Genomic DNA, 14,222 nt, shown 5'->3' on the forward strand with positions numbered 1-14,222 from the left:
ACCTTAACAGTGAAGCACATCATCACAGAATGTCCACGACATTCTATGATGATGCCCGCCAATCAGCTTTCAAATCGCATTCAAATGAGCCATTAAGCCTTGAGCTCATTATGGGAGAAAAATCAAATGTCAATGAATGCTTTTCACACCTCAGTTTAATAAACCTAACCAATCTTATCTATGTCGAATCAGTAACAGCATAACAGGAAATAACAAAATTTGAACAGGGGGCAATATAGCCGAATCTGCTTGCGCCATTAAACCCCAAACAGCAACAATCATCAAGATTAAAAATAACCTTTGCCTCGTTTTTCAAGAATGGACTATACAGAACACAACCAGTCTGTAGCCTTTTCTTTGTTGACTAATTGAGAATCGCTGCAAACATTTTGTGAAACCAAGTTATTCCTGTCTTTAAATCGTTGGAGCCAGCACTGCTGCATTTGAAGTTGCTAATTCCATGTTGCTGAGCTAGATGATTTGCCTTATCTTGCAAAATCAGACCTTATATTGGCAAATTAAATGCATGCATTTGTTGGTACTACTAAAAGTTTTGATTCAGGCTCCTCGTGTTTTGCACCACGAATTTGTTTTCTGTTTTTCATCGCTGCTCCAGTGTCATACACGTGGTCATTTTCAGTATTGTAGGTAAAGGGATGCTTTATTCCTTTGCAATGTCTGTTTGCTTCTTTCCATCACATCAGCCTCTTGTATAATTTTTAGTTTAATTCCAGGCTTAATTCCATCTGTTTGTTTTGTCGTTATAACACTGCTAGATAAGATTTAATATAAACAAATTTTAAATTAATTTAAAGACAAGTTCTAAAAAACTTTTTATTCTTTTGTTAATTTAACAACTCATCCTTCAGAAAGATGTTTTAGCTACCATAAACTGCTTTTGTTTACACAAAACTGATTTCTAACAAGTCTGTGTCATCCTTCGAGATGTAGGGAGCCAGGTGGCCAAAGGCAATAGTTGAACAGCTCTGCCAAGATTTATATTAAACATACAAAATGACAATATTTCTTTCTCACAGGGTGAAAAAGAACTTTAATACATATTAACTGAATTTTGTAATAACAAATATATTTACATAGAAAAGCCTATCATTTTGCAGGGGAATGGTATGTGCTTCATATAAACGAGTACTTTGTATAAAATGAGTTTGTATTAATGAGATTTTACTGTACTATTCATTATAACCATGATTGTCAAAAAGTTGATACTCATGGTTACAATGACGCCCACTAGTGTGACATTTCTCTACCTGCTGTTATATAGTGAACCTGCAAAATCTTTTTTGTAACAAATTCTTGGAATTGTATAGGAAATGCACTTGTGTACTCTAGATTGTGTGGAATAGGTCCTGTTCAAAATATCTGCTGATGTGTTCTGTTAATATCTAGATCAGTATACAGTTAAAATATACAGAAAATCTGCCCTGAAGTTGGGTAAATCTGTTTGGTGATCGATAATGCTTGCAACTTATTAACGTGTCTGTTTTTTATTTCTGAGGCTTGTGCTTCCCGTCGCAAATCTATGGAGGTCTTCAATACAGACCAATCGTTCGGATGTAGATAATTTTTTAATTTATCGCGAAGCTTCCTAACCTGGGAAAGGTATTTTTGTTTATCCGAATATCGAGATTTTAAGGCAAGCTTAACAATATTACGTGATATTAGCCTCAGAAATAAAAAACAGACACATTAATAAGTTGCAAGCATTATCGAATAGTTCAAGACACGTTCATGTGAATTCTAACACATTGTCGCGAGCTTGCGACCAAGTTCACACGAGTTGGGCGACATCCCCCCCCACAGACACATAACGCACTACCACAGAATATGTCGGCTAGTTCACGAACACCCCCTCACCCAGTATCCAACGAACCGACATATCAACAGGTTACAAATCTTTCCTCGTGTACACTATCGCAGGACCAGATTTCACTTTTATCCAAAGGATTAAATTATAATTTACCACCTCGAAAGCTGCCGAAAAAACAATGAGTAATTGATATTGAATTTGGACTTCGTAGTGTTCCACAAAAAGATGTATTTATTCAACAAGTTAACCAAGTAGTGAATAACATAAAAGAAACGCGACTTCCTAAATTGAATACACATGGCAGTTCAGCTTTACGAGAACTTCGAGAAAATAAGGATATTATTATACAGAGGGCAGATAAAGGAGATACAGTGGTAATACTAGATAAACATGATTATATTAATAAGTTAGATTCAGTTGTGTCTGATACCTCCACTTATCGTGAAGTGGACCCGGCACTGTTTACCAATTTGGTAAATCAATACAATAAAACGTTAACCACATATCGTAAAAATGACTACATTACTATGGTTCAGTTGAAGGAATTGAAGTCCAGAACATACAATATTCCTGCACTTTTTGGTCAGGTAAAATTACACAAGCCTGGATTTCCGATTCGACCTATTGTTTCCTACAGGAACTCGGCATTTTCAGCCTTAGCCACACATGTATATAATATTATAAAACCTTTTAGACAGGTTATACAATTTGGGATTAAGAATTACGATACATTATTTAATAATCTTAAAGACTGTAGACTCGGCGACAATGACAATTTATTCTCATTAGATGTTACCTCATTATATACGAATGTAAACGTTGAATACACATTAGATATTATTTGGGATGTGTTAAATAAAAACTCGACACCGATTAATTATACGAAGCTGCCCATTAAGGAAATTTTTCACTTAATTAAACTATTAGTTGAGGCTAACTACATCACCTTTCGAGACAAGGTGTACAAACAAATTTTTGGATTACCAATGGGTTTGAGCCTGAGTGGCTTGATGTCAGAGATCTATCTCTCAACGATTGAGCAGATACATTTGACACCTTTTCGTCCCCGTATCACATACTATGGGAGGTATTTAGACGATGTTCTAGTTATTACTGATAGTAGTACTATCCAAGACATTTTACATTCGTTTAATAATATTCATTCTAGACTCAAATTTACATTGGAAAGGGAAGATACGGATACTAAGTCATTACACTTCCTAAATTTCACGCTTACCCGTGACTCGAACAAAATACAATTTAGCATCTATCGAAAACCCACAAACACCGGTATGCTTCTACATTATAATAGCTACCACCCTTTCACCTACAAAAGATCGATTATCTTTAATCAATTTCTAAATGCCTATAAATATTCAACGACAGATTCTGCTTTGGACTCAGAAATACAAATATTAACTAGCAGATTCTTGAACAGGGGTTATCCCATTAACACAATAAATCGAATTAGGGTACAAGCTAAGGATAGGATAAAAAAATACTACACCAATCAATAATAGTAATATCAAAAAATACTTTATTTCTGTCCCATATGTTGAACAATGGCACAAACAGCTTAACAGATTCTTTAAAGATACCGAATTTAAAATTATAGCTAGGCCTATACGGAAGTTACACTATACTGAACAATCGCTCGGTTCTTTCCGCGTTCGCAACACAAATTAATGATCTAGTATACAACATTTCTTGCGGTGATTGCGACTCGTCTTACCAGGGTTCGACGCGGTTTTCGCTTAATATTCGTGTAAATCAACACGAAACCTCAGTTCGTGCTTCTCGTTCAGCAGCATCAGAATTAGCCTTTCATGCCATTAACGAAAAACATACTTTTTTATTTAACGAGGCCAAAATACTTAACGTTCAACGTAATTATACGCGACTATTAATTGCAGAAACCGTTGAAATTAAATTACACGAGAATTCTGTTAATGTTCGGCGGCCATATTTGATCTCCGATGCGTGGACCTTTACGCGCATGCGCGAAGACATATAATCACTATTTAAGTTGCAGGTTTAGCCTGATTCAGTAATTTTCATTCCTGTGATCACGACAGTGGTCGAAAAGCATTGTCAGCTTCAGGAAGGAAAATCGTTTTGAATATTTTCGTTAGATTCTTTTAATTGCGTTAATTTGTATTTTAATTGTTTTGAATTGATTTTGAATTGTGTTAAATTGATTATTTAATTATTTATATTTTACTCTAATTATTTATATTTTACTTTAATGTACCTGTAAGTTGTCGATTTTTTTCGTTTTTTCCGTTTTAATTTCTGGAGGGTGTCATACGGAAGTGTTCCACGTACTATATTGAGGTAAACTCCTCTTATTAATTTACTAATATTATTATCAACGTAGAACATATTGAGTATTACAGCTCTGATTCATACTATCTATACAATACAATGTATACCCCGAACTAGATAGTGTAAGATTTAACGGAAAACTAGATAGCAAGTATAGTAGTATCAATTAATCAGTAAAATTTACTAATCATATTGAATTTCATTGTCAATTAAATTGTACTTTTTTAACTAAATACATATAACAACCTAGTTTTTACAAATGTAACATTATAAATTAATACATATAACTTGACAGGAGATAAGAAAGTCATAATGTAACTCAGATAATATTCGATACTGAAATATATATATATATATATATATATATATATATATATTAGTGTTATAACTTCTGTTTGTTTGTTATTTGGTTTTTAGGAGCATTAGTAACTAAGACTATATTGCTCCGGGAATATGCGGTGGTCATTCCTTGACCTTCCTGCATCCTCCGTATTTGGTGGTAACTGGCTCGAACCCTGGTCTAATCAAGAAGCATGTGCTACGCACTGCTGCTCCTTCCCACCTGGCTATGGAGGCACCTGTTATAACTGCATTGGGATATAAGTTTAGGGTTATATTTTGTATTGGAATTTTATTTGAAATTGAATAGAAATCGTGACTCAGAGCAGCAAAGCAAAAGGCTCAAACTAATGGGAGTGCTCTGGCTCAGGGGAGAACTGAAGGTGGGGTGGTTGTCCTCTGAATCATAGCCTTTTGAAATGCACTGCTTGTTTGATGTTTGTGGAGGGAACGGGACATGATATTGCCAAGGGGAATGTCTTTGTATGTGCGTGATGTAAGGAGTGTGAGGAAATCGTGTGCCATCTGAGAGTTGTTATGGGCCTATATAGAAACTTGAAGGACTGGGTGGATGCCCTCAAAGGATTTAAATTGAGAGGCCCATCAAGCTCTCAGCTGCCCACATCAATGCCAGAGCTTGCACTTGAACATCACGCAACACAGCGGCAATGCAGAATGCACTGGTCTCAAAGAAACTAGTTGTTGATGACTATTGTCAGGGAAACGCAAAACATTTTGTGCAAAAAGGGTAGGTGGAACAGGACCAGGGTATGTCTGCCAGGGGCAAAGGTTGATGACGTTGTAGAGCAGATATCATCCTTTAAGGGCACAAAAGGTTGATATTGTTGTACACGTTGGCAATAATGATATTAAGAGTAGGAGACCGGCGGAATTGCTTAACAAGTACAGGTCAATGTTAAAAAAAAAAAAAAAAAAAAAAAAGTCGCGAGTTAGGGTTGAATTTGAAAGTGACTGCAATTCTGCCCAGACACGATAGGAGGGAGTATATGACGAGAGCCTTGTTGATCAGTTCGGCCCCGGAGAGGTTGTGCAAGGCTCAAGGGGTAGAATTTTTCTCAACCTGGTCTGGGCTTGTTAAAAGGAGAGACTACTTCTACAGGGATGGGATACCCTTAAATAGAAAGGGTGCAAGAATATTTGCTGATGCTATCGAGGCAGAGTTTGGTGGGTCGGAAAACTGCTAGCTTGGGGATACACAAACTAATAAATTAACAGTAGCTTGCTGGCTGAGGTGAAAGCAATTCTTGCACTGCTTCTATTGAAATGAGCAGCAGCCTGGAAAACAAGGTGCAGGATGTTCCAGAGACTGCTGGGAGTCATTGCGGAACAAGTAAAAATATGGGCTGTGTTAGGGTAGCTAAGAATAGGAACAGGTGCATGTACACCAATGCTAGGAGTTTGGTAAATGAATTTGAGGTGTTGGTCAAAACTTCAAAGGCAGATATTGTTGAAAATAAACATAAGAAAGGCACCCAGGGTGGATGGAATCTATCCAGTTATATTAAAGGAAGCAGCAAAAGAAGTAAGCAAACCTTTAGCCATAATTATGAGAGCTTCCTTGGACTCGGGGGAGATAGGTACCCATGGACTGGAGATGTTCAAATGTGACCCCAATCCACAAAGAAGGACAAAGGGAGACACGGGTAATTACAGACCTGTTAGTTTAACTTCTGTTCCAGGGAATTTAATGGAGGCACTGGTTAAAGAAGCATTGCAGGGTCATCTAGAGAAGCCTTCAGTTATAGCTTGGAGACAGCATGGGTTTATTAAGGGGAAGTCTTGTCTGGCCATTGGATACTATGATGTGGTCACAAAGGAAGTGGATGCAAAGAATAATTTTGATATCATATATTTGGATCTTAGAAAGGCTTTTGATACTGCTGCACAAATTAGAGCAGTGTGGCATTGGAGACAAATTTCTGCTATAGATAAAGGGATGGTTGAGTGGGAGAAGACAGAGTGGTAATCAATATACACTGCTCGTTGTGGACTAATGTTATTAGTGGAGGCCGCAGGGTTCAGTTTTGGGTCCATTGTTGTTTTGTGTTTTTATTAATGATATTTATGATGGTATATCAGACTTAAATGTCCAGACAATATGAAGGTCGGCAGGGTTGTTAATGACACTAATGATAATACATTGCTGCAACAGGATCTAGAAAAGTTGAGCAGGTGGGCTTGAGAGGTGGCAACTGAAGTTTATCATTGACAAATGTAAAGTACTGCATATTGAAAGTAGTAACCCCAGAGTAACGTATCAACTGTGTGGTACTACGCTGACAGTGGTATAGAGTGAAAAGGACCTGGGGTAATTGTGCAGCCAGATATGAAGTTTTCTGAGCAGTGCAGATGGTCTGCAAGAGTAGCTCATGGTGTCTTGTCAATGATATACAGGAATTTTTCTAGCAGCTATAAGGTGGTGATTATCCCCTTGTATAGGGCAATGGACAGGCCACACCTTTGAGTACTGTATATGGGTCTGGAGGCTTCATTTTAAGAAGGATGTAGAGCTGTTGGAATGAGTACAGAGAAGGGCAACAAGATTAGTGAATGGAAGAAAGGGTTTCTCTTACGAAGAAAGGCTTATATTTTACAAATTAGTGTCTGGAGACTAGGCACGTGTGAGGTGATCTTGATTGAGGTGTATAAAGCCTTGAATGGTTTGAGCATGCTCAGTGCTGATGGGATTCTTTCTCTTGCTCAGAATAATCACCTGAGAGGGGATAAATTCAAATTGAGGAAAGACAGTTGTAAGATAGATGTGCAGAAGTTTGCCTTTAGCCAGCAGGTGGTTGATTGCTGAAACAAACTTCCATCTGTCGTAGTAGTTGATAGCATTTAAGGAAAAATGAGAAGGGTGTGTTTTTTTTTTTTTTTTTGGATGATGCTATATAAACTTGCTTTCTTGCATCCTGTGCCTAATGCTAACAACCCTGCCAACCTTTGAATTGTCTGCAAACTTGGACATTATGCCTGATATACCTTATCAATATCATTTGATAAATATACAAAACAGTGGGCCCAACACCAAACCCTTGGACTCCACTAATAAGATTAGTCCACAAAGAGATGTGTCCATTAATTACCATTCTGTCTTTTCCCACGCAACAGTCCATACATCCATAGCAGCAACTTGCCCTTAATGTCATACTGCTCTAATTTGTACAGTAGTCTTTCATGTGTAACAGTATTCAAAAGCCTTCCTAAAATCCAAGTATATGATATGAGAATTATTTTTGGCCTCCAGTTCCTTTATGACCACATCATGGTATCCAATCAAATTGGTTACTATTGGTTGCTATTGACAAGGCTTCCCCTTAATAAACCCAAGCTGTGTCTGAACTGTAACTGCAGTCTTGTCTAGATGATCCTGCATTGCTTCTTTAATCAGTGACTCCATTATTTTCCCTGGAACAGATGTCAAACTAACAGCTCTGTAATTACTTGTCACCCTTTAATGCATGCATCTTTGTGAATTGGGAATATATTTGGACATCTCCAGTCCGTGTGGAACTACCCAGAGTCCAAGGAAGTTCTCATAATTATGGCTAAGGGTTTGTTGACTTCCTTTGCTGCCTCCTTTAATGTAACTTGAAAGAAAACATCCACCCCAGGGGCCCCTTCTGATGTTTAAATTCAACAATTTCTCCTCCACTTTGCTCTGTTATTAAAAAATCATTTAGCTCCCTGTTAGTTAGATAAGTATCTAGACTCCACTTCCCTACAGAATTCCTCTTCATATAACTTATGGCCTACATGGTGTGCAATTTTCCATTGGAAAAAAAAAGGTAATGCCTAGGTAGCACATTTCATCGGTTGGCAGTATATAATTTTGAAATTTTAGAATGATGACTTCTAAACTTAACTTCTTTTGGTAAACCTAAAAAGGAACGAAGCCTAAATTTTCAGAAGTCTTCTACATGAGTTGTTTGATGTATTGTAAAATATGGTAAAGTAACTTTTTTTTTTTTATGTCTAATGTATATAAATGAGATTTTTCAATTTAAATTGATGTGAAACTATGTAATCATATGTTTTCTAACAAATAGGCATAATGACAATGTACACTGCTTAAAGAAATTCAAAAATAAATGCATGCTGGTGATCTTGATAATGTTGTATGTATGAACTGTACAGGGTATAACATTGGACTCCTAATTAACACCCTGAAAGCATTTGGAATTCCTTTAAATTACTGTCTTGCAAATAGTGTTCATAATGCCTACCTGCTATGATAGGCCAAAAAATTGGATTAGCAAGGGTATTAAAATCAAAGATTGATCCCATGGTGGTAATGTGCTGCCCTGGTCATCTCATTTATTTGCTGAAATGGGATCTACTTATCTTGAGAAACTGGTGAATATTTGGTGGATATTTACTACTATATAGAAAAGTGGTAAAAGGAAAAGTAATTTAAATGAGTTGAATTAATGCATGCCACTGAAGTTAAAAAAAAAAAAAAAATATTTCAAGTGTGCATATACATGTTTGCTGTCTGTGGATAAATATTAAATGTGAATTTTCTAGACTAGTAAAATGGTCACAACCTCTGACAAATCTGTCTAAAGAAGAGGTTAGAAATGGTGAGCAAAGCCATAGCGCTTTTCAGTTATCAAATTAAAGTTCAGCTGATTACTAGTTAGTGTAAATGGCCCATGTCCAGATTCAGTTAAGGAATCAAAAAATCTGAAAGAAGACCTAATGACTTGACTTAATTCAAGAAGAAACTTTTGAATGTCAAATTTCTGGTGAAAGCAATCTTAAATAGGCTGGCCATGTTGATAATTCTAGGCATACTATCTTCACTCGTGCAGAAAGTCTGTTCATGAAGCAGTTTGTTTGAATAAAGCAATTTGTTTCTTTTAAATGTTAGGATGCTAATGTTTTAAAATCCAAACTTGTTAATCCAAGTGTACCTCACATCCATTTGGTGAGATTATTACTCCTAAGTATGTTGTAGAATGTAATGTGCCCTTGCTACTCCTGCTTTCATTCTGGAACTAATTATCGAACTAGACAGAACTAAAGGATGTTTCTGGCTTAGCTATAGGCATTTCTACTGACAAGACTGTGGAGTCTAAAATAATAGATTCTGTTAATTTGTTTAATGGCAAAGTAATTTATTGCTGTATCTGATAACATGGTACACAAGTTCCCATTGAAGAATGTTGTTATAAATGCCTAGGTAGCACATTTTATCACTTGGCAGTCTATCATTTTCAAATTTTGTATGAACAATTTTGCAGTACTTCTTAATATCACTAAAGATAAAAAAAAATGTTGACGACCCAACAAATGTTTTACACTATCAGTTCTCAATTTCAGTGTGAGAGCCTGCCAGATGCTATTAAGAAAGAATTGATGTATAGTGGGTCTTGGTTTGGAAACTGAAAAGGGCACAAGGAAGCTTGAAATATAACAAATTCTGTCAAACCCTGTTTGGCATTTTAACTGTTTCTCATAGCAGTGCTGAGTATGACAAGATTATTAATCAAATAATAAAAAAATAATGTGAGAGTTTGGATCCCTTGTTTTTGATATTCAAGGCCATTGTTATAAACAAATCTTATTCATTGTTTTGAAGAGGACATAGTCTGCAACAGTAGCTTTCACTTGGACAGGTACCCTGGTGTTGCAGACGTGACGACCCAGTTGTGAAGATAAACTCTTAATGTATTATGCCTTGTGCATTTAGTTATTTTAAATATTGTCATATACACCTTTTGGCATCTCTCATATTGTGCGATTATCTTCACAACTGGGTCGTCATGTCTGCAACACCAGGGTACCTGTCCACCCACTGATGATAGGCCAATAGCCTTAAAACATGTCTGGGTGGTGGTACTCACTGAGAATAAGTAACAATAGCCTTCTCTATTAGTGAAGCGTTACTTATTCGAGCTAGTGCAATATCATGGCAACTCATCGTGAAGGCAGAGCACAATATGAGAAAGAGCAAATGATGCCTACAACAACTTTGTAGTTTCTTAAGAGTTGTCTATGGTGTATCTACACACCGATATTATATATTTCCTTTATGTACATAGGCATCATATAGTTCACTACATTTAGCAGAAGCTAAAGATGTACATTTGCTTATGGTTAGTATAGAATTATGCCCTCTCAGTTATATAGAGGTCCAACAAACTGCAGTTTGTCAGACCTCTATATAACAAAATTGATTGTTCTGTTTAAAATATTCGTTAAACAGAAATTTTGTTCTAAAGAAATGACTTTCAACAATGAAAAATACTGTAATTTGACATTCAGAAATATAGTAAAAGATGAGAAATAAGTAGGAATGAATAAATTTCTAACATTTTAAAACAATTAATTTATTAATACATACATATTATTAGGAAATTACTAGTGACAAATGGGCCTGGAGTACTGGGGTCCATAGTTTAATAATTTCAAATAGATATTTACAGTATACCCAGTATAAAATATAAGTACAAATTCAGTAGCTTTCGGAACTCGTGTCCCTTTATCAACTGACAAATTTGAATACATTACAAGCAAAGTGTGGCACGTTACTCATTCGTTACTCATTCCAGCACACGTCCGTGCTACAACAATGACGAATGAGTAACATGCCACACTTTGCTTGTAATGTATTCAAATTTGTCAGTTGATAAAGGGACACGAGTTCCGAAAGCTACTGAATTTGTACTTATATTTTATTTTATACTGGGTATACTGTAAATATCTATTTGAAATTAGGAAATTACTACTTACATGATACGCACAATTTATTAATATGCTTAAGAATTATTACGTAAAATATTTGGTTACTTTTTTATTGTGCATTGGATTTTACTGTATATCATTCATAAAAATTTTTGCATTTGTTTAAACACTCGCACTTGACGGCCTTGACACAGTTTCAAGTGCTGCCAACATTTCATGTTTGGAAAGTTTAATATTGCCTTCACTGCCCTCATTTATTTTCATCCAATTCGTCATCGATATTGTTACTAGCTCTTTGACTATTTCAAATGTTGAAGTCACTCGGGTATTTGGCTACTATGACATAATTATCAACTCCTAAAAATTCGTCAAGAACAATTTCTCCACTGATCAAACCTCTTGATTGGAGTTCTTTCCAAGATTGCTCAATGTCTTGTAGTAGTTCATCCCTCTCATTGTGTTAATTGGAGTTTTTAGCAGAACCTGCTTTTGCAAAACAATTCTTAATAGGTGTTTCCATCACATCAATACGATTTTTCTGTTTTCTTTTGTAATCTTTCTTTTGAAATTTAAAATCCACTGTTCAAAAATTTCACTTGTCATCTAAGCTTTTTTGTTGTAGTTGTAGGCCAACTGTAATGACTTTACTCCTTTGAAATATTGGGATTGTTTCCTTTGCCTATTACCAAAAGCTTCAGTTTTTCATTACCAGCCATATTTGCACCAACCAAAGGCTGTAATTCTTTCCTTACTATTTTTACCACCTAAACATTAATCACCTTCAAAAGTGTCTTGTTCGGCAAACATTTAAAGAATAGACCTTTTTCATCAGCATTAAATGTCTTTGGGCTCATAGTCCTCCATAATTTTTTCAAAACTGTTTCTTTCCAATGGGTACAGTCTTTGATTACAACTCCACTTTCAACATAACTTTACTTTTTTGAGTTAGCCATGACACTTTAAATTTGTCTAGCCAACCAGAACTGGCTTAATGTTTTATGCCCCAGAATAGATATGTACTCCCTAGCCTTTTCTATTATTAATGGCCCTGATGTTGTTATGTTTTGGTCTCAAATCAACTTTGCCCACTTAAACTGCTTCATCTACATCTTCATACAGGCATAATTTCGCACAGTTTTTCAGAATGGTTGACATGCTACTGGCAGGGATTCCAAATTTTAAAGCAATTTTTTTTTTTAATGTGCTGATCTACATTATTAAGCACTTCTTCTTTTTCTGCTACACTCAAGGATTTTCTCTAAGACATTGTAAGGTTTTTGCACAGCAGCTAAAACAAAACTGATTTAGGGACTACTTGTACATCTCATGTAAACAGAGAAAGGTGAAAGTGTGGAGGACTCGTTTCTGTGAAACAACAGATGAATTTCCGGGATAAAGAAATCTCCCTCTCCAAATCTTTGCCAATGGCTGTGGGCACATAGACAGCAGCTGACCAGTGCAATTTATTGGTGCAATAGAGGCGATTGTATAGGTTTTATGGGCCCCACTAAATTGTTTGTTTAATCCTTTAATTCTCTTTAATTCTTTAATTCGTGCTTTCTCCAGCATCAGCTCTATGCCTAAAGGCCAGAGGTGCAAACAATGTGTACCCAGGTCTCTCGAAATCCATTTGTTATATACAGAAACTATTTTCAGTGTAATAACCAAGGGGAAATAAAAGAAAAAATTGCTTAATAGAAAAATGTGCTATTTTTCTATTAAGTTCGTTAAACAGCGGTTGACTATTTGATTTTCATAGAACTTAAGTTATCCTACCACTCAATTTAATTTTGGTGCTTTCATAAAGTGCTTCATTCCTGCTGGTAATGCAGTAGAATTTTTAATGCTCTTATATAATGCTTATTAAATAGAGAAAAAAAAAAAATCTTTGGTTATTTGCCATTTTAGGATGAAAGTTTTTACTATGCATTTCAACCAAGACCAAGATATTGGTTGAAATGCACATTTATTTGAACTGAGCTATACATAAATAGGTTCATAGGATCATTTATTGGTTAAAAAAAAAAGATAGTGAACAACTAAGAAAAGAGAAGGTATTTTTGATTCAGTTTTGACCAGTTATATTTGATTTTAATAAATCACACTCTAATGTTGGACTGTTGAGTAATAAGAATTACTATGTAAAAGAATTTATGTACATAGTTTTTATTTTTACAGAATTTGGAATTCCAATGCAAGGATTGTTAGGGCCTGAACAATATTGGGAGACCTACTTCTCAGTTGGTTACATATTTTCATTAATGATTATGCTGCCTTAATGCAATTTTGTGTTTATTATTTAATGTTTCATTTTCAGAAACCATCTTCTGAAGAGTGGGGTACTGGAATTAATGCCATGCAGGCAGCATTAGAACTGGAGAAAACTGTGAATCAGTCTCTTCTAGATTTACATCAGATTGCTGCAAACCACAATGATGCACAGGTGAATATTAAGCATTTTATTTAAAATTATTTGTTGCAATGATTTTATACAGAATAGCTTAAAATGTTCTAATATAGATCTTCATTGATGGGATATCCCTTAACATATCATATCAATAAAAGTTAGGGTTTTGGATGATATTTCCTAAGCGAGATGGCTATTAAGTACTTAGCCATCTTGCTTAAGAAATATCATCCAAAACCCTAACTTTTATTGATAAGATTATATTATATAAGGCTGAAAGAAACATAGGCAAAATTACGTGGCTAACTATTTGGATGCTTAGGATTGTTGCAGGTGGCTTTACTTCATTATGGGTTCCCCATTTGTGGTTTCCAGTTTCTGTAATTTTTTTGGCAGTTATTTTCTGTGGCTTCATAATAGTGTACTACCAGCAGGAGTATTTAAGTGGCAGCACCTTATTTGTTGAAATTATGGAAGCTGTTCAATCTATTTTCTTTTAGCAGATATTTATTTGGCAATATATTTTGGAATCGGGACCACTAAGGGTTATGTGTAGCATCATAATTATCTGAGGCTTTGTGATTTTTATTTTCAGTTAATATTAATTTTATT

The 14,222-nt window shown here is 35.4% G+C and overlaps 1 protein-coding gene across 1 annotated transcript in view; it reads left to right on the top strand.

Annotated features, from left to right (window-relative positions):
• LOC150077441 (soma ferritin-like) overlaps nt 1–14,222 on the top strand; it is a 70,708-nt gene that overhangs the window by 40,199 nt on the left and 16,287 nt on the right. The window contains exon 3 of the mRNA XM_090386456.1: nt 13,521–13,646. Coding sequence (XP_090242582.1) covers nt 13,521–13,646 — 126 coding nt within the window. The remainder of the gene's footprint in view (nt 1–13,520; nt 13,647–14,222) is intronic.

This window comes from Mastigoproctus giganteus, chromosome 12 (assembly GCF_048544385.1).
Source record: "Mastigoproctus giganteus isolate SK-2022 chromosome 12, ASM4854438v1, whole genome shotgun sequence".
NCBI classification, from domain to species: Eukaryota; Metazoa; Arthropoda; class Arachnida; order Uropygi; family Thelyphonidae; genus Mastigoproctus; species Mastigoproctus giganteus.